At 41.4% G+C, this 22302-nt stretch overlaps 1 protein-coding gene across 1 annotated transcript; it reads right to left on the bottom strand.

Moving 5' to 3' along the window:
* Positions 1-250: 250 nt before the first annotated feature.
* Positions 251-4977, bottom strand: LOC123395199 (beta-fructofuranosidase, insoluble isoenzyme 4-like). The gene is made up of 9 exons (XM_045090142.1): positions 4849-4977; positions 4548-4602; positions 4026-4152; positions 2559-2567; positions 1598-2469; positions 1335-1493; positions 913-1154; positions 715-808; positions 251-626 (listed from the first exon to the last, which is right to left on the bottom strand). The coding sequence occupies exons 5-9, from the start codon at positions 2462-2464 to the stop codon at positions 438-440; spliced, it is 1551 nt and encodes a 516-aa protein (XP_044946077.1). The 5' UTR covers positions 2465-2469; positions 2559-2567; positions 4026-4152; positions 4548-4602; positions 4849-4977; the 3' UTR covers positions 251-437.
* Between the last annotated feature and the right edge of the window lie 17325 nt (positions 4978-22302).

Raw genomic sequence — 22302 nt, 5'->3', positions numbered from 1 at the left:
CTACTGTGAAATGTTAGCTATAGCGTCGTAGCAGTAATGGGGGCACCCGCACTACTGATAGTTCAAAAACCCACGCTACTGCTAGGGTTTTCTCTAGTAGTGCGGCAGCGACGAACGGAGGAAGGAGACATGAACTTATTTATAACAGATTTGAAGGTAGAAGTTTTGTTTTGCAAAATCGTCAGAACACTACGCCACCGACAAGCTTTACCGGACGGAGAGCGGTATCTTACAATCTTGCAAGGGCAAATGCATTCCCATCAGGAATTCTGGCAGGAGTACTATTTATTCCAAATCTATGCAAACTGAAATCGTAGCTCGTGGGCGTCTACTTTATGACTCTAGTTCAAATACCCATGCTAAATATTGAAATCATCAAATAACTAGATTTAATACAGTCCTCTAATCACGTGTCAAATCAGAATTGTTCTTCCATGTTAAACGCTCATTTGTGCTCTCCTCATGCTCCACGCCCTGAGCCGAGGCACTCTGACAGTGGCACTGCCATTGTTAAATGCATACATGAGGGGCTGGTGGTCGTTGTCGACCAGTGACACCGGGTAAACTCTAGCCATGATGCAGACCCTGCCACCACCGCCGAAGCTCTCCACCGCAGACCGATCAATCTGCACGGCGGTGTACATTTTCAGTTATATCAGGGAGTGAACATATAAGATGTAACACGAGAAATGACACGAATGCCACAAAACTCACCAGAGTTCGGAGAGAGATCTTCCTTTCCTTTTCAAGGTCAAATTCAAAGAAGCCACCGTAGGCTGGTGTGTCCAGTCCTGGTGTCAGGGAAGACCTGCGCAAAGAAAAGAAAAACTTTCTTTTTAGTTTCCTTCCAGACATCAATAAATACAGAAATTTGTAGAAAGACTAACAAAGATTAAGGCAAAAAGCACTAACCTTCTTAGATCAGAGCACATGAGGATCATGTAATTTTTCTGTGACTTGTAAACTCTGAAGTGCACGACAGTGTGCTCCTCCATGTTGTCGGAGGCCAGCATAACAAGTCCAAATGGCCCTATGCCACCATGAACCGATGCATCCGCTTCCCGGCAATGCTTCTGGGTGTCAAAAAGCCAGGAAGGATCAAAAGGGTCGGCATCATGAATTGACGCCAGCTCGAAATCTATCTCGACGTCAGCCTGTTTCAAGAAAATTATGTACCTGATTAGCTACAACTGCTCTCAAAAACAGACAAAATACCTCCATAAGTATAATTAACAAATATCGGAACACCCTGCAACTTTTACTGGCATGCCTCTTTCTGTAGTAATAATATTCTTGGGGAGACCAGGTAAGAACGTTTTGGAAAAGGAAACTACCTGCAAAGTGTCAATTCCCTTAATGTCAAATAGATCCCCCTTCTTCAGCTCTAGTTCATGATGGTTGATTTCATTTCTTCGAAGGGATTTAATCTCTTCAACAGGCCATTGCAGCAACCTTTTGCCATCATTGTCTAACCAAATTGTCCTAGGGAATGACTAAATGTATAACAGAAAAACTGAGGTTAAAGATGTTTCACTGATTTGTTAAATCATTATTTCAGTATGGTGCAATTACAGTCAATTAAGAGCAGATTTCTTACATGGATTCCTGCCCAGCCTTTTGCAACATCATCTGGAGAACTATCCATCTCGGTAGTCCAAGCCCATATTATCCGCCTTCCATGTTTCGAGTCAAAGAACGTTTTTGAAGCATAGAAATTGCCGTAATCGATCCTTGGCCATAGTCGACTATCATCTAGGACAATATCTGGCACAAAGGCATCACGTTTGAGATCATAAACCCCAATCATGTACACATCTTGAAAGAAATTGCCCATTTTGAGAACATGCTTGGCGCCATATGGGATTGTTGAAGACATATCCAGTCCGTTGTCACTTCCGGGTAGTACCGCAAAGAAATCCAGGCACTCAAACATACGGGTGCCATTGGATGAATACAATGGGTGGTCAACTCTAGTCCAGTTCAAGAAGTCTTCACTCTTGTACAAAAGTGCGGCACCGTAGCCATTCAGCTCAGCACCAACAGCTATTCTCCATAGTCCATCCGGCCCGATCCAACCGGTTGTCGGATCCCTGAACTGCCCCGAGTTCAAGCCTGGTACACCCGATTGGATCACCGGGTTATTGCCTGCTTTGGTCCATTCCCTCAGGTACGGATCAGACCGGTTTTTGGGAAGCGCAATATTTTGGACCTGATGCTTCTCTATGTCGATGACACCAGTGTATATAATGACCGGTTGATCACCAGATACAATTGTGGCTGAGCCGGACCAGCAACCTTTTATGTCATTTGGGGTATCCGGCTCTATTGCGGGTTCAAGAGTGATCCAGTTGACAAGGTCTGTTGAGACCGAATGGCCCCAAACTATGTTGAGCGAGGTATTCGGATTGAAGGAGCCATCAGGGTTATATTGGTAGAATTCATGGTAGATACCATTGTAGTACATTGGTCCTGAAATTTTTATAAATACAGTATAAGATAGAATGCTCCAATTTCCTCTCTTTTCTACTTAAAAGTGTTTGTGCCTGAGATATTCATACCACATGGATCTTTTTTGTTGTCGTAGATTTCCAAGGGAAGCCAGTCCATCAAATATACGAGGAAAAGTTGAGAGAATGTCAATGACTTGCAAGAAATGTACAATTAATAGGGTATGACTATTGGTAGAAACAAGACCAAAGATACTCTTGATTTAAAATATGCTAGTACTTACTTCATTACTATTATATGAGCATACTAGATCTCTCTTATATAATTCAGACACATGATTTAAGACCCTTGTTTCAGCGTTATAATTATACTTAGTTTTCCTCAATCGTCTTGTTTTCTCTCTGCCTCTGGTTGGATCAACTCCACCTCTTTTCCCCATTGTCATACGCCCATTCAATATGTCGCAATACCCCCCCCCCCCCCATTTAAATGATTTATATCTCGAAACAAGCTTCCGCCCCACTTTATAAATAAAGCAACATCCAAACAAAATACACGGTCGAACGATACAAGATGGAGGGGCAGCCCTCGTACAACACTGATCCCAGAATACCAAATCACGCATGAAATACACAACCGAAAAAGAAAATAGGAGATCTGAGTACATCGACACGCTGCGCACTAAAACACCTAGGTTTCACAGAACGCCCTCAAGAGATAAAACGACGCTAAGCGTCCCCGTAGTCGAGTCCGTAAAGGACATAGGTTTTCACCCGCACCCGGAACCCTGGCACAACGAGGAGCACCACGACAACGTCTTTAAGATGATAGCGGCGCCCACAAGCGTCATCGCCGTCGGCGACAAAGTGCAGATCTTTCACTCGGTAGCTCCCATGTACCACCTCGAGGTCTTCAAGACAAGTGAGATGACAACGGATCCCCAGGCCCGGGTCGGGGCGCCGCAACTACCGAAGACAGAGAACACGCCCGAGCAACCCACCGCCCACACGACCAAGAAGAGTAGCCACCACCACCAACATGGTGCCCGCCGGAGAGCCAACCATGTGCCCCGGCGTCCAAGCCCGAGAAACCACCAAGCGTCCCCATCGAAGCGACTCAACCACGACAGAAAGAGTAAAAGGGACCTCCTTTCACGCCTAACCCAACATCAGTCACGGTACCTGGGTTGACACCTCCACCGTAGGAGGCGTCGGTCCCTGCGTCCCCAGCCAAACTGTATCCAGATAAGTTTGGAAAACCAGGAAAATTGTTGATGCCTCTTCCAATTACATGAAACCGAAATCTGCAAAAATCTCTCTGCCCATATTTCAAATATTTTGTGTGAGTTCCTATTAAAATTTTGCCAAATTGTACGATTTGGGTTTTGCGGAAGCATCTAAAGAACATGGCTACCATCGTACTATGGTATTATTACTCAAAATCTAAATGCAGCAGCACCTACACCGAGCACATCAAATCAGAGAGACCGCACGATTGCGACAAACAAAAGTGAACAGATGACCTAGAAAATTGAACAGAGAGGAAGCTTAAAAAGGAACCAAAAGGCATAAACATACCGTTGATCCAGTTTTTGGGAGGCTGGAGGTGGTAGGCAGTCCTGTACCTCTGGCTGACAATGGAGGGGACCTTTGTTGAAGACTGTGAGCAGAAGAAAAAGGGTCCTCCATTGCTGCAGGGCCATGCCTAAGAAATTTGGGAACCAGCACCAAAGCTCAAGTATTAGGGAGGCCCTAGCTTGGTGCTGGGCGAGATTACAAGATTATTATTAACAAGATATACTTGCTTACATTATTGATAAAATGATACAGGAACAACTAACCGTTCAAAAACTAGCCGCTTGAATTACAACAGTTTGAAACAGTTGTTACAAGACAATGTAAAAATAAAATATGTTACCGAAACAGAGAGTGGGTGAACATGGCAAACAGAGACGAGCGAAACAGAGTGTATGTAACGGAAACAAATGATAGGCATTGCACGTCTTATAGGTATAAGATTAAGTTTCAAATCATAAAGAAATAGGAGCTTTAGTGTACGGTAGGAGGAAAGTGAGCGAATATCGTCTTAGGCATAATTACCACGAGTTGGAAGAGAAGGCTGGTGGAGAAGATGCACGCAAGGCCACCAAGCCAGCTGCAGCAGAAGAAGAAGTAACTAATTAATCAGAAGAAACAAGTCGAACAGCTAATGAACTCGACCAACAACAATGGAACAGCAGTAGATGAACTCACACTGTCAAGGTAGACATCGATCAAGAGCAAGTTGACAGCAGCAGCAGCAGCAGCCAGGCAGCGGAAGACACTCCATTATATATGTCAGTGAAACATTATACACTTGCAATCTGCGGAAGAAGAAAGTCAGGAGGGGAGAAGCCCTCACCTTGCACGGTCATCGCCATCGCCTCCGGCGGGCGAGCGGGCGGCGGAGCGCGCAAATCTTAGCTCCCCGGCGAACGGCGGAGGGAGCGCGGTCACCTTGGCTTGAACTGAGGTCGGGTAGGTGGGTGGGACGCATGTTTGCTTGTGCGCTCACTTGCTCAATTAGTAATTTTGTGTGGCCGACATGGATGGGTCCGTGCTACCATGTCTTTTTCACCTCACCTTTTTTTTTTTTGGAGACAAATGCCATTTTCACCTGTTCTCTGGGGTCCAAACGTACGTAGATCGGATCCATCCACAAATATGCATGTGAATGACTGAATGTGAATGTGCTGGGCCGTTCGAAATGAGCCGTGGAAAATGACTCGCCCACATCCATCCATCACGTAGATCCATCCATCATTGTACTATGTGCTGTATCTGTCTCCTCCTCCTGTCCTCTTGGCTTTCTCAAGCTGTTTTGTCTCAGAGCGAGTTGTTGTGTTATGTGGTGGCATCTGTCCCGGTCAGCCAACATTTGTCCACTTCTCCTCCGGCTTCTCCTTCCACTGGTCCGAAAATAATGTCTCATGTGATTTGTGTGTGTTTCTTTTTTTGGTATCTGTAATCTCTTTACATGTGGTCTTATCCTGGTTTTAGGGGAACCGGTTTTTGTCCGATTTTAGTATTTTTTTTCCTTCCAGCTCTTCTTTCTGGTTTTGTTTCTGCTTTCAATTTGTCTCCCATGTCTTTTTTATCTTCTTTTCATTAATACATGGGTATTTATTTAAATATATGACCCCATTCTAAAATTGCATAAATATTTTTTGCATCACCTTTGTGTTATTTACCAAATATTTAAGTTGCCACTTTAAAAAATTGAACAAGTATTAAAACAAATAAAAAATTAAAAAAATATTCAACTTGTTTTTTAAAATATATGTTCACAATTGAAAAATAATATTGTCATACAGTATAAAAATATTCCCATGTGATACTTGTTTTTCCTAATTTGTAAATAATATAAACAACAAAATATTTCACACATTTTGAAGATCCTAAATTTTGAGAACATTTATCTAAATTTAATAAACATTATTTTACTTTTTAGCATTCTTTAAAATTTTCTATGCGAAACCCAATTCATTTTTCTCCTACGTACCCGTTAAGAGTGCACGAATCTTGATGGATCTAACGTTAGCTGGCTAGGGGGTAACTACCACTTGGTGGTAGAATCTATTTTATCTACAGGCAGTGCTACTTACCACTACATTGCCTAGCTATCACATGTCCTCCCGTACGCCAATGCTAAACGGGTTAGTGGATGGGAAGATCCGTTAACAGAATATACTAACAAAAAAAGAACAGAATATACTCCATATATGTCTTGGAGTGGACAGAGGCGTTTTGGGTATATACTATTTTGCTGCGTATGGAGTATGTACTTTAACTAAGATTTGGGGTATAAAGACAAAAGAGTATGTCAATGATATAGAAAGAGAGTATGATCAAGGATGGTCTATGTGGTATGTGTGTATGATGTAGCACTTTGGGAGTGTATTCATGAGAGGAGTGGAAATGCAATTCGGTTCCCGGGGCCAAAAAAAAGTTTGAAATGAAAAAAAATAAGACAAAAATTATTTGTGTTCTTTGTCACATTCAAATGTTACCTGTAAATTTTGAGGCAAAAAGGTAAAACATTTTAGCTTGTGCAAGAAAACAAATTAAACACCAAAAGTTACCCCAAAATGTCATTCTAAATTTGTTTTTTTTTTTTTTTGCTGACGAAACACCGTTGCCACTTATCGTACGGAAATTGTCATGGATGTTATCGACACTAATACAATCATCTACAAAAAATTCAGAATTTTTTAAAAATATTTAATACTTTTGTTTATGTTACTGTTCACTCAAAAGCATACATCACTCCCAGAGAGGAGTATATTCGTCTGACGAAGGAGTATATTGAAGATAGCATGGAGTATACTAAACAATGGCAGTATGTAGTACGTAGAATAACAAAGAAAGTAGTATGAAGTATGTAGTATAACAAAGAAGGTAGTATGAAGAAATAGTATATTTCACAGTATATCACATCTATTTGTTCAACAGTACAACTGGTTCATCCATGCATGGAATTCTCAACCTTAAATTGAACAAGCACTCGTATACACTATTATCTTTCACCATCTTTGCATGTGGCTATGTTCTCACACCTCGGCTCCCTATGAAAATTGTTGTGACAACATATCTTTTGCAACCGTTCATCGCCGCCGTTGCCGTCGCCACCGAACAGGCAGGATTGCCGCCCTCCGTTGTGTGTTGTTGTACGTCATCGTCATCGTGCCAGGACTGTCAACCAGTTACCTAGCAGCCATGAGTAAACGTACATCGTTGTTTTTCCGTCGTGGTGATGGAGCAATCTAGCTCCTTGTAAATTATTGTCGTAGTCCACATGATCCACTGAACCTGAACCATCCATAACATATCGTTAATAACTAGGGGGCGACTAATTGGTCACTAGAGATGGCGGCGTTAGGCATCGGAAAACAGATCGTTCATTACGGAAGTTCCGAGTCTTTATGCAATCTCCAGGAAGAAAAAATAGATTTTAATCTCAAAAGTAACAACTGCATGTGGTGCAACTACAGCCAGAGATTAGATCAGCTAGACATACACGTGCATCTTCTAACGTACTGCACCGGTGGAGTATTGTTCTCCATACTAGCACAAATGCCCGTGCGTTGCAACGGGAGAAAAATAAAAAAAGGCACGTACGTAAGGTCTTAGATTATAAAATATGTACAAAGAAAGAACCTAGTGCAAGTATATCATGTTCAAAGATTATAACATTTTCCAAATATTGATGCTTAAGTTAACATGTTACAATACAAATAGTCGGTACGAAATAAAGACAAATATTGATTAGCATTGTATCCTAAATAGTATTTTTTTAAATATTTAATATGTAAAAGAACAACATATTCAAACTCTACACATTTTTCTAATCAAGTTTCATATATAACATGTTTAAATTGGATTTACGGTTTAAAAGATATTGTTATTTGAAAATACATATTTATTCTGAATGGACTTCGAGGTTTTTAGCGCATATGTGAGGGGTGTATGTAAAAAATTTAAAAAACGATTCGTTCTGAATATAATTTGGACTGCGGGTTATTTAGCACGAAAGTAAGGGGGTTTTGTGTAAAATGTGAAAAAAACGGTTCAGCCTCACTTAAAAACGTACCGCGGGTTAATTAGATGAAACTACAGGGGTGTTTTTGCAAAAATGCCATGACGGACGCCAGAAGCAGTGCGTGCTTTATTATTACTAGCAAAAAAACTCATGCGTTGCAACGGAAGAGAAAATAACACATGCTTTGAACGCAATATATTTTTACATGGCATCACATTTGTGTTGTCGACGATGGCCTGAGTGCTCACACAACGAAAACGTGTTTGAATGTACAATCACTCGAAATAAGATGAGAAATATGTTGTTTCTCCCCCACGAGATTTTCCAAAGGTGTGCATGTGTGGTTAACGATGTTTTCTTTTCTCTCAATTTGATTTTAATTTAATGGATATTTATTGCAATTCGTATGGTCGTCGGAAAGAGAGGAAAAAAAGGACCGTGCACTACAGATTAAATTTGCACCAAAAATAATATTTAAGAAGTATTCAACAACTAAAAATAACATCCTATTTAGATTCTACACATTTTTTCAATCAAATTTCATATATAACATGTTAAAATCGAAGTTACGGTTTAAAAGATATGGATAATTTTGTTTTAGATAAAATATGGATTGATTAACTAAAAAGTCAGGGTTTTTTTGTTAAAACAAAAAAACGTTTCGGCTGACTTACATAGGGACGGCGGGTTGATTACCTAAAACATCAGGGATTTTATGAAAAATGCAAAAAAAACGGTTCGGCTGTGACTAAAAGATGGACCGCGAGTTGATTATCTAAAATTGTGAGGACTTTTCTGCAAAATGACAAAAAAGGGTCGTTCTAACTTAAAATTGGATCGCGGGTTAATTACCTGAAACTGCGAGGGCTTTTCTGCAAAATGACCAACAACGGACGTCAGAAACGCTGCGCATTTTATTATTATGGGAGAAGGGGAGATTTTGAAACAAATCGGCAGGACGTCGATGCTTTGGATTACAATGATGAACTATGAAACCGGTCAACCTTTTTCATGGCGGAGCCATGAATGGCCAGCGGCGTTCTTTTCAATGGCAAGTAACTAAATTTATTTTCGCACCACTTAGAGAAAAAGGATGATTTATCCAGATCGCTGGAACATATAATGCATATATATAGTTAAGATCCAAACGGGTAGAAAGTAACGAAACCCAATTCATTGCTCTCCTACATACTCGTTAAGTGTGCACGAATCTTGATGGATCTAATGTTAGCTAGTTAAGGGGTAACTATCACTAGATGGTAGAATATATATACGAAAAAGCTAACGCCCACAGGCGTGGCACGAACCAACATGGCCCAAACGCCTCCGCGCCTTCATTATCATCCATTTTGTCACGTTAAAACAGATGGCATAGGAGATATCTTTTCAGATTTTTGATTAAAAATGTTTTGTCTCCTAATAAAAAATTCAATTAAAAATCCGTTTTCACCATTAAATTCGTCTCGACGAGATCTTCAAAACTAGATCCCATCTTGATATATGTTACGTTGAAAAAAATTGACCAAAAATTGCCATCATGTTTATACAGTAGTTACCATAGTGTTTATACTCCCTCCGTCTCAGTTTACAAGTCCGACACATGTACCTAGATCGTCAATTTAACCAACTTAGTGAGAGGCATATATTACAAAAAATATATCATTAAAATTTTTAGATGTTCTATTTTCTAATGATATAATTTTTATGTTAAACAATATATTTTATATAAGTCAAACTGACGACCTAGGTACACGTGCATTCTTTATAAACTGTGATGGAGGAAGTACTAAATTTGCCATGACATGTTCTAACTTTTTTTTCTTCTAGATTTAAATCTATTGCTATAATTTCAACTAGTTTTACGGAAATTTTAATTAATTGACCATGGCCATGTTAATTCATTAACCATGGCAAATTTAATGCGTGGATCATGGCAATTTTTTAATAATTCATCATGACAAATTTAATTTATAGATCATGACAATATTAATATTTTGACCATGACAATACCACTACTTTGACCATGAAAATTATTTTTTGTATGAAGCAGGGCAAATTTAAGTGCATGTATCATGTCAAATTTAAGTAATTCACTATGTGAATGTATGCGCGTATGTATGAACGCTTGCGTATGTACTATGTTAAAAAATAATTCACCATGACAATTTTCGTTTATGGTTCATGTCAAGTCTAATTTATTAATTCTCCGTTTAGAATATATCAAAATTTACGGCAGAAGAAAAAATAGCTGAAACATATCATGACAACTTCGGTGTAAACACCATGGCAATTCATGTTCAACAGACATGTCAACTTTTAACCAAAAAAAAGTCATTGAAACCAGCACAAATCATTTTAATAATTTTTTTATTCTTACCAAAAAATTTAAGTTGCCACTTTTGAAAATTGCACGAACATTTAAAAAAACTTAAAACATTAAGAACATATTTAACTTGCTTTTGAAATATATGTTCACAATTGAAAAATAATATTGGCATACAATATAAAAACATTCACATGTGATACTTATTTTTTCCTAATTTATAAATAATATCAACAAAAAAAGCTTTCATAAATTTTCAAGTTCATAAATTTTGAGAACATTTGTCTAAATTTTATAAACATTTATATTTTTAAGCATTCTTTAAAATATTCAAATTGAGATATTTAAAGTATTTTTAAAGTGTCATGAAATAAATTTGCAGATTTCAAAAACTATTGTCGAACTTATAGTAAGTTCACATTATTTTTCTAAAAACTGTGAGTTTGAAAAAATGTCCATCAATGTGAATAAATATTCAGGTGCTTGAATAATGTGTGTGAATTTTAGAAACGTTCTGTTGAGGAAAGCTGGTGGTGAGCCAACATTTTCCTTTGAATAAATTCCATGTAGCTCCATGGCATTGTATTTCTCATAGAATGTTGTCGCCCTCTTAGAGAGTGCTCCAGCAAGCCATCATCACTCCTAGAGAGACAAGACACCTCGATGCTTAGTCGTATGCACGATTCAAGGAGCCACCCCGCAAGTCCTCATCGAACTTCACTCGGAGAGCCACATCACCCCCACCTTCAAAATGGCATGGGAGGACTTGGCCTTCTCCAAGTACAAGGACAACTTGAGGAAACAGGTCTGGACCTTGAGAATCAAAAGAAGGTACACGTGTTTCGCATGGTCTCAAATTGAAACACCAGAGAAGCCTGATGAGCCCAAGGGCCAAGGGTCGCGACATGGGAGGAAGCCATGAATGTAAAAAGACGAGCAGTCACCAAGCGAAGAACTTGAAGAGGATGGCCCAAGGCATCTTCTGTTGCATCAATCCAGACCATGATCTCCTCATCGGTCGGAACGACACGCTCTCCACCTAGACATGTCGGGGCAAATCACGTTTGGCAAAGTGATCAAATGAAAGAAGCTTAACAAGGAGAGCACCTTGCTGGGCGCCTTCACTTTTTGTGTGGCCTCGTGAAGGAGGACGTAGTCGAGAAGCCCATCATCAGCACCATATGCGTGGGCGCCATCTCCAAGGAGCTCCATGCTAGCTTGATAAACACATGGGAATATTTTAAAACATGGGACCACCTTCTGAAATTGCATGACCATTTCTTAAAATTACACAAATATTTTCCAAAAATATGCTATTACTTTTTAGTTACATGAATAATTTGTAGTCATATGAACATTTTCAAACAATATATGTAAATCACGAACATTTTTCTAGAAGTACGTGAATATTTTTACTTTTGACATGTACGAATATTTTCTTCTGCACATGAATATTTTTACTTCTTTCATAATTAAATGCACTATATATGGATTAGTTTCATGAAAGAAAATGAAACAAATTGTATCCTATATCTTAAAAACTACGGATTGAGCTCAAACCTCCACCCTAACAACTGGGTTGGGAGGGAGGGGACAAGCAAGAAAGAATCCCTCACCTTGCGCCGTCATCGCTATCGTCCCAGATAGAGCGCGTGAATCTAGGGAGCGCATCAAGGCAAAATTTGGTGTTTTGGCCCTTTTGCAAAAGTTAAGTCCGAGTTAATCCTTTTCCTATCGTCCGGGTTGATGGCGGTAGGGTATAACTCCTTATCACTGATGTCCTTACTGGTAGGGTCGCATGCCCTAACGTAAAAAAAAATGTAAGTATCAAACACAATGCTTGCACCAACCACCACCAGACACCTTGGCGGTAGGGTTGCAGAGACTATCACTAGCATGTTTGGAGGTAGGGCTGCACTATGCCGAAGTGGATAAGTTGGCTACTTCTAGTTACCTTGACGGTAGGCAGTTATATCCTACCGTCGTCGATCCCGGTAGTACGAAAAGGGTCAGATCCTAAAATTTTGTCGAACCAAGGCCTGCCTTAACTTTCGCAAAAGGGTCAAAACATCAAATGTGGTCGCGCCTCGAAGGAAGACGAGTATCAATGGTGATCCCACATGTCAGATATGGGTCAGCTGATTCCACGGCTTTTTACTACATGTTTTGTTTTATTTATATTTTAGTAAAAAAAATAGGATATTTTAGAAAGATTAATGCATTTTATTTTTATTTATTTTTTGCGACTGAACCCACACTTTTTAGGTGCTGGCGCCGCCCCTACGAGTGATGTTGTACGTACTAGGAAGGGGCTCCCATGACTTGTGTGTGTGTGGTATGCATGTTTCTTGTTGCTCCTCAATTTGTGTGTCTGCCCTGCCGTGGGTCCGTAGATCCATGCATGTGATGTGCTGAGCCGTTCAAAAACCGTGACCACACTCACAATTTCTATAGTACGTAGATCCAACATTGTCTCCTCCTCCTGTTTGCCTCCTCGTGTGGCATTTGTCACGCCCACCCAACATTTGGCCAGTTGTCATGTGTCCCACGAACATCATGTAAGACGTCGGCTGGTCCAGTAGGAGGGGGACCCAAACATCATTCACCTTCCTCGTTTTCCACAAGCACTATACATGTCGTTATTTGTAAATTTTACCTTCTAATTTTAACAAAAATGCGTTTTAGTGGAGTATGATTTTTCTCGAGAACCAGGTTTACCGCTAATTATGTTGGAAACACAAGTATGCACAAAGTCTTGCTTGGATGGGAAGCGCTAACCTGGTTTATAGAAAAGCTTACAATTAGAGTTATCCCACAAACTCTATTTTTAAATTTTAAAAAGGACTAAGATTTTCAAATCATTAGGTATTTATTAAGTCTCTTATATGCTAACCAAACAAAGTTTCTTTGTGAATGATATGACCGCGCCGCCTTGAGTAATAACGGCACCAAAACCACCTCTCGGGCTGTTTTCGACTTGTTCGTTTTTCTTTTGCAGTTTTCTGTTGACCTTTTTTTTTACAGGAAATCAGGTTTTTGTTTTGTTTTAGCATTTCATTCCTCTCTAGTTTATTTCTCTCCTTTTATTTCTATTTGTTTTCTTTTTTTACTTAGTTTCTTTTTTCTTACTTTTTTTAATTTTTTATAGTTAGAAGTCATAAAAGTACATGGTTTTGTAAAGTTGCATGGATATTTCTTAAACTTACCCGAATATTTACAGATATGAGAATAATTTTTAATTATTTGGATTTTCTTAAAATGCGTGTTCTTTTCTTAGTTACATGAACATTTCTCAAAATATTTTAATACCTTTTTAAACTACATGGTATTTTTAGGATTACATGAATATTTTATTTTTGAAATTTTTGTTTATTTTTGAATAAGACAACAATTTATTACTTATTTTGTTATTAAATAATTATTTTATGTAGATTCATAAGATAGTTTTTATGTCTGATAAAAAAGTGTACATTACCCTTCCCTAAATACTCTTCTCCCCCATGATTTCAACCTGGATGGGCCCCACCATTAATCCTAATCCAATTAACTACTTTTAAATCAGCCTTTACCTAGAACCCTCACGTAACATTACGTGGGTGTAGCATTTCCCCTTTTTTAGTGTGATGCACTAATTGCAGCCAGTTTAGCCCTAGTTGTGGGCGACACCTGCCTTTTACTCGCAACGTGCGAAGTATGGGGGCGCCCTCTCCTTGGAACCAACTAACCAAAGGGGACGCCTCCGAGGCCTTCCGCGGCGCACACTTTTTTGGTGCGGAAAGCCATGCATTCTTATATCTTGTTTTGAAAATTTAGCTTATAATTTTAACGAAATGTGTTTTAGTGAAGTATCGAGTAGGATATATTTTGGCAATTATCTTAGAAATATAGGAATGCACAAAATCTTGCTTGGGTGAGAATAGTAAACTCGTGAGGATACACAAACCAATCAAAGTTTCTTTGTGAATAATGCGACTGTATGACCTTAGTAGCAATGTCACCAAAACCATGTCTCGGGCTGTTTTTGACTTTTCCTGATTGAGACTAGGTTTTTTGTTTATGCGGTTTTCTATTTGCTTTTTTACGTGGTGCATGTTTTCTCTGGTTTACTGTTTTTTCTCTCTGGTTCATTTTTCTACTCTTACTTCTGTTTTTTCCTTACTTTTTTTATAAGTAAAACTTCTTAAAATACATGGTGCTGTAAAATTATATGAATATTTTAAAAATTACATGGACATTTTCAAATATGAGAACACTTTTTAAATTATATAAACCTTTTAAAAAATTATTGTCTAGTTAAATGAACATATCTCAAAATATGTTATTTTTAATATATATTTTTATAATTTCATGAATAATTTATTTTTTATATGTGCGCTTATTCTTAATAAGGCATGATTTTTTACATGTTTTATTATTGATTGATTATATATAAGTTAGTAAGATATTTTTTAGAAATGCCTATGAAATTAACCTGGTCAAAACCTGGCTTTATACCTAGGCAAGCATATTTGTTTAGGTAGGTATACCCAGCCATGTTTTTTTTTTGAAAAAGAGGATAACCCCGGCCTCTGCATCCGCATGGTTAGCAGGCACTTGGATTACTGTTATTGTTTTATTATAATCAGTTTAGAAATTAGAATCTGAACAAAGCAGAGATAAACAGCAAGACCATCGATTCATTTTCAGCAGATATGCAGCTACTGGTATTCAGAAAATATATATGTTCCGAATTTCTCCCTCTGGCTTAGCTACGTATCTATCAGAAGTTGAGAGCGAAACTTAGATTGCCGTTCACGGAACAAGGCTTTGGTGATGGACTGATGGTGGCAAGTAAAGAGTAGGTATACACTGGGTGTCAGGTGTAATATACCTATGGCTAATCTGTTGGTCACCGTTGCCGTTGTCGAGTAGACTAGTTCACTAGAGAGTAATATGGACACGTCGACGCCAACCAATTGATCCTACTAACATGAAAGTTCAGTTCGAGTTCAAATGGAGACATTCTGTTTCTTAACATGCCTATTTTGGGTTAAGCTGCTTAACCCAACAGATGGACATTCTGTCGGTTCAGAAATTTGAGAACATTCTTCAGCAGAAAGGCAATCATTTTGAACGTGAAGCTTGATTGTCCATGAGAGCAACTCTAGTAAAAGTGTTCGAACCATAAATTTCCGGTGAATATACGTGTTTGGACCCTTTTTCGATCACATCAGACCCCGTATATTTGGGCCGATGTGAGTTAATCACGTTGCCCTGTACACGTAGGATTAGGAAAAAAAGCCAAACCGAGTCCTAGTAGTATTAGGATACCTAGTCCTACACTATTTTCATAGTCCTTTGTGGATGTGTATAAAAGGCACCTTAGGGATGGTGCTTGTAACACAAGATCAGATAGCAAAGCAATACAAAGTATTACGACAGGCTCGACATGAGCCTGTGGCCATCAATGATTCAGTGCCTTCGCATTTTTACGTTCTTGTTGAGAGAGCCGAGTTGATCCGTTGCCGCGTGCTTGATCCAATCAACCGAAGCTAGCCGGCTGAAGCGTATTCATACGCAAGTCTCTGGCTAGTTACACGTACATGTGTACAAGGGCTAATCGACCAAGCTGCTAGTGTGCTTGTTCGAGTTAGCTTTGCACGTACACATACGTGGTGCTCCTGGGTGTTTTGATCTACGGTTTAAAAGCCAACAATTGGTATCTAGAGCCTCGACGATCTACAATCTACGATGACGGACAGCGACGCCGAGTCGGTCAAGTCCGGCAAAGGCGGTCCCAAGGCGAACAAGAACGGCGACAAGGTGAAGAAGGGCGGCAAGTCAGCAACCAGTGGTGGGGGAATGGGCGGCGCCAACGTCCAGGCGCATCGCAACATCCTCCTCCAGTACCCGGTGCTAACCGACGCCAACTACGGCGTGTGGGCGGTGAAGATGAAGATTATTCTCCGATCCCTTCGAGTGTGGGAGGCCATCAAGGACGACGACGTCGACGAGGAGCGCGACGAAGGTGCCATGGCCGCCATAGCCCAGTCTGTGCCGGATTCCATGCTGATGACATTGGCGGAGTTCGAGACGGCAAGAGAGGCGTGAAACGCACTCAAGGAGATGAGGATCGTAGAAGATCGCGTCACCAAGGCTCGGGCACAAGTGCTGAAGCGCCAATTTCACAAGTTCCAGATGGAGGAAACTGAATCTGTGAATGACTACGCCATGCGTCTTACTACTGTGGTGGGAGAGATCCGCGCGCTTGGTTCAAAGCTCGAGGAGACCGAGATCGTGGATAAGTTTTTCAGTTCAGTGACTGATAAATTCACGTACTTCATCGCCACGCTCGAGCAGCTTTACGGCATCGACGACATGACCATAACGGAGGCGATCGGACGCTTGCGTAGATGGGAAGAGAATGCTCGTGGATGTCGGAAAGGCAAAGGAGGAGGTAGTGACCAACTCATGTACTCGCGCACAGATTGGGAGGCCCCAAGTAGCAAAGGAAGGCGTGACGGGGGCGAAGGCTCAAGCAACACGAAGGGCGATGGACAAACCGGAAAAGGCAAACCACAAGGTTGTGGTAAGGCGGGCCAATCTAAAGAGCAGAAGCCACGAAACTTGGACTTGTCCGAGGTCAAGTGCTATAACTGCAATAAGATGGGTCACTTTGCGAAGGATTGTCCGAAGCCTGACAAACGGGAGATCAAGGAAAATTTGGCAAAGCAGGAAGATGAAGGTCCAGGTCTTCTGATGGCCGAAGTTTGTGATCTCGCTGAAACGGTGGTTGTGAAACCAAGCCGGAAGGTGCTACGTCATGAGAAGAATATGACACCTAAGTTATCCCGGGATCACAACATGTCGTGGTATCTCGACACGGGTGTCAGTAACCACATGACGGGATGCAAGGAAAAATTTCTCGAGCTGGAATATGATGTTGAAGGCTTGGTAAAGTATGGTGATGGTTCAAATATGGAGATTTGTGGACAAGGATCTGTCCTCTTCGAGGGTCTCACAGGCGAACATCGCATACTCACCGGAGTGTACTACATCCCACGGCTTCGCAACAACATCATCTCTATTGGGAAGCTTGACGAGAATGGATGCAAGGTGGGTATCGAGAACCGAGTGATGACGATCTTCGACAACCTCCGAAACGTGCTAGCTTGTGTTACTCGCACACGGAACGGGCTCTATATCCTCAACCTTGATAAATCTCAGCCGAAGTGTTGGCTCGCCAAGAGTGATGATGATTCGTGGTTATGGCATGCTAGATTTGGACATGTTAACTTCTACGCCTTGAAGAAGATGTCAAAGATGGAGATGGTATCCGGGATGCCAGTTATCGACCATGTTGATCGAGTATGTGACGGGTGCTTGGTTGGAAAACAACACCGCATGCCGTTCCCTGCTCAGTCTACCTATCGTGCAAGTGATGCACTCGAGCTGCTCCATGGTGATCTATGTGGCCCTATCACCCCGGAAACTCACGGAGGAAAGAAGTACTTCTTCCTTGTGGTAGATGACTACTCGAGATATATGTGGGTCGTTCTCCTACGATCTAAAGATGAGGCGTTTGAAGCGTTCAAGAAGCTAAAGGCTGCAACGGAGATGGAACACAAGTTGAAGGTTCGCGCTCTACACACAGATCGCGGCGGAGAGTTTACGTCGAACGAGTTCAACGACTACTGCGAGAAGATTGGCATAAAAAGGTTCCTCACGGCACCTTATACGCCACATCATAACGGGGTCATTGAAAGGCGCACTCGAACCGTCGTTGACATGTCAAGGAGTTTACTCAAGAGCAAGAACCTGCCGGGGACCTTTTGGGGAGAAGTTGTCTCGACGGCGGTCTATCTTCTCAACCGGGCTCCAACGAAGGCGGTGATCGGCAAGACTCCGTATGAAGAAATTTATGGAAGTAAGCCGAATGTGTCTCATCTACGGACGTTCAGGTGCGTGGCACATGTGAAGACGACGGAGCCGCACCTCTCAAAGCTTGCCGATCGTAGCACCAAGATGGTGTTCATCGGATATGAGAGGAGTTCCGGCACCAAGGCATACCGCTTCTACGATCCACAAACCAAGCGTCTACGGATTTCACGCGATGTCGTGTTTGAAGAAAACCAAGCGTGGAATTGGAGCGCCGCAGCCGACGATGCTCCAAACGGTAACATATTCACGGTTGAATTTTCGACTGATGATGATGCAGGGGAGGATGTCCAGGTGGTTGGCAAGACACCCAACCAAGGTGACCACAATGGTAGTGATCATCATGGTGCCAACACCGACGACGACGCGCATAGGTCGCAAGGAGATAGCGACAACGCCGTGCACGGCACAGGCGGAGATCTCAACGACAACATCGACAACGAGGCGCATAGTGACGACGACAATCATGATGATGGTCACGATCACGATGACTACGCCGATGACGCGGATGTCGATGATAACCCACAAGTATAGGGGATCAATTGTAACATTTCTCGATAAGTAAGAGTGTCGAACCCAACGAGGAGCTAAAGGTAGGACAAATATTCCCTCAAGTTCTATCGACCATCGATACAACTCTACGCACACTTTACGTTCGCTTTACCTAGAACAAGTATGAAACTAGAAGTACTTTGTAGGAGTGAAAGGATAGGTTTGCAAGAAAAGAAAGAACTCGTAAATAAAAACTAGGGGCTGGTTAGAAACAAGTACGTTAGTTTAACGAGTGTGGAAAAGTGGTGGTAGGAGTTGCGGAATTGTCCCTAAGCAATTGACTATGTTACTAGACCGATAGCAAGTTTTATGTGGGAGAGGCCGCTGCTAGCATGTCATCCCTTACTTGGAATTCAATGCACTTATGGTTGGAACTATTAGCAAGCATCCGCAACTACTAACGTTCATTAAGGTAAAACCCAACCATAGCAATAAGATATATTGGTCCCCCTTCAATCCCATATGCATCAATTTCTATGCTAGGTTGAAGCTTCTGTCACCCTTGCCCTCCAATACATAGTCCTATCAACATACTACTAACCCTATGGTGTGATCCACGCGCGCGATCATATGATGGGCATCAAAGGACAACAACATAATCACAAGAAAATTAAACCAATCATAGCAATTCATCAATCACCGATAGGACAACAAAAATCTACTCAGACATCATAGGATGGCAACACATCCTTGGATAATAATATGAAGCATAAAGCACCATGTTCAAGTAGAGGGTACAACGGGTTGCCGGAGAGTGGACCGCTGAATATAGATGGGGGAAGGTGATGGATGTTGGAAATATGAGCAATTTACCATAGGATTTTATTACAGGAAAAACTAGGAAAAACATAACCAACATAACAACAACGAAAGAAGGCAAGCTATATAGAGATGAAAAGACACAAGACATGTGCACGTAGGATCCAGAAAAGAGCATATGTAAAACCGTTCTACAAAGATAAGGTATCATATGGAGTAATGAGTAGAAACGGAACATATCTAGCAGAGAAACTATAGCAAAAAGGTGTGATAGGAATTCAAAGAAGAAGCACATGAGTACGTACTGAGTTGCAGCAGCAGGAGGATTGGTGTTGGCGTTGTCGTTGGCCATGGTACCGAAGAGGTGGTCGACGTCGGGGAAGTAGTCGTCGTTCGGGAAGAGATCGTCGGAGTCCGTGATGGAAGCCAGTAGTCGTGATGAGAGCTCCCCAAAAACCTTATCGCCCTTCTCCCGTACAGGACTCGAAGAGACGGAGTTTCGGAGGCCTACTGTCCCGACGAACGGTGCACGCCGCAGGACGGGATGAGGAAGAACGTAGCAGCAGCACAGAGAGAAGAACCGGTGGCGAGTGGGAACTTCTGATGCGTCGTCTCTGGAGAGGAGCGACCTCTCTTTTATAGGCGCAGGAGAAGGAGACGAGAGGCCAGCGACGGGATGTGAAGCGAACAGACGCAGCGACGAAACTGCGGCGTGAGCTTTCAATATCCACTACAGCTTCTCCGAGTGGCCTTTCATATACCAGTCGTGCATGGCAAAAATTTAGTTCGGCTCGGCTCATTCCCGCGTCGCGTCGCGTTGTGGCGAGGCGGGCGGCGGAGGAGGAGGAGCGCGCGTGTATGTCTCTCTTGTTCTCAAGCTCATACATGTGTGGAAACATCCTCCCTTTTAAGGAGGTCCAACTCCCACTAAACTAGCGATGTGGGACTAAACATTTCCACCTCTTGCCTTGCACAAATGGGCTGCGTGGGCCTCTAGGATTTATTAGGAATTTCTGAAATAACATACTAGGCTGGCCCATAAATATACAAAATTCCAGCAATCCCCCACCAGATCCCAGGGGCACACAAAATTTGCCTTTGGTTCCAAAACACTGTTTTATATACCGATACTACAGTGGAGACTGTTAAGTTGAACTTCCACCTAGAACTCTATGCTACACTAGTAAGCAACTTGAACAGTGGACTAGGCCTTGAACTGCAAGTTTTCTGCGAATCTAGCTTCACACAGATCCTTGACCGATACTAGGCTGCCGTGGGACTTCCCCGCAGATGGAGCTTATGCGTCATACTCCGAGACCTTTCGTGAGTATACTAGAGAGCACCCTACTCTCATAGATTGCGACGTTTAACAATCTAACTCATATAGGTATGTTCTTCAAAAGATGTTCTGCAGGACAACATCTCTGCTTCAGTAAGCAACTTAGAACATATTAAGATGTATATCAACCTGCCATGCAGTTCAGGAAAGTATTGCATCTTCATGGAGTGGTATCATTAATGATAAGGATATTTTCCTCTCAGTTGACCAACATCTTGTCTTCCACATCTAATTCACAGGATCTCCGATCACAAAGAATAGGTTACCACTGTGAACAACTCAAATTGTGGGTCTCATACGCATCTCCCTCGATGCATTATCTATCACATTACGTGATAGACCCTTAGTAAAAGGATCTGACAGATTTTTAGATGTTTGGATATAATCCAATGCAATAACTCCGGAGTTTCTCATTTTCCTGACACATTTTAACCTTCTCTGTATGTGTCTTGATGACTTCATGTTATCCTTTGAGCTGCTCACTTTCGTGATCACAGTTTGATTGTCGCAGTTCATAAGGATACCAGGTACTGGTTTCTCAACAACCGACAAGTCACTCAAGAGCCGACGAAGCCAATCTGCTTCGACCGTAGCTGTATCTAGTGTGTGAGTTCTGCTTCCATTGTTGACCTTGTTAAGATCGTTTTTTCAAGCACCTTCGGGTTTCCAGTATAGTGAATTCCATAATTTGCAGTGCCTTTCAAATAACTCAAAACTCTCTCTAGAGCTTTCCAATGCACATCTCCTGGTTTTGAGACAAACCGACTCAGTTTGCTAACAGCAAAAGAGATGTCAGGTCTTGTAGCACTGGCTAAGTACATAAGCGAGCCAATAATCTGAGAATATTTCAATTGATCTCTAGCAATTCTTCGATTCTTCCGAAGCAGCACACTCGCATCATATGGTGTGGGAGAGGACTTGCAGTCACTATACCCAAAGCGACTTAAGATCTTTTCCACATAATGAGATTGAGCAATGTAATCCCACCATCTTCGTCTCTCAACAACTTGATGTTCAGAATGACATCAGCCACTCCTAAATCCTTCATCTCAAAACATTGAGATAGGAAATCCTTGACCTCTTTAATAACATTCAGATTTTTTCCGAAAATCGGTATGTCATCAACATACAAGCAAAGGATAACTCCTTCGCCCCCACCATGGCGATAGTACACACATTTATCAGCTTCGTTTACTACAAAGCCTGCAGTAGTTAGAGTTCTTTCAAACTTCTCATGCCACTGCTTTGGTGCTTGCTTAAGTCCATATAGAGATTTCAGCAACTTGCATACTTTCCCTTCCTGACCATGTACTACAAACCCATCTGGTTGTTCCATGTAAATTTCCTCATCCAACTCTCCCTTTAGAAAAGCAGTCTTAACATCCAT

This window comes from Hordeum vulgare, chromosome 5H, assembly GCF_904849725.1.
Source record: "Hordeum vulgare subsp. vulgare chromosome 5H, MorexV3_pseudomolecules_assembly, whole genome shotgun sequence".
Taxonomy (NCBI): domain Eukaryota; kingdom Viridiplantae; phylum Streptophyta; class Magnoliopsida; order Poales; family Poaceae; genus Hordeum; species Hordeum vulgare.
The sequence above is the reverse complement of the archived record's forward strand: the minus strand, read 5'-3'. Positions and strand labels throughout refer to the sequence as shown.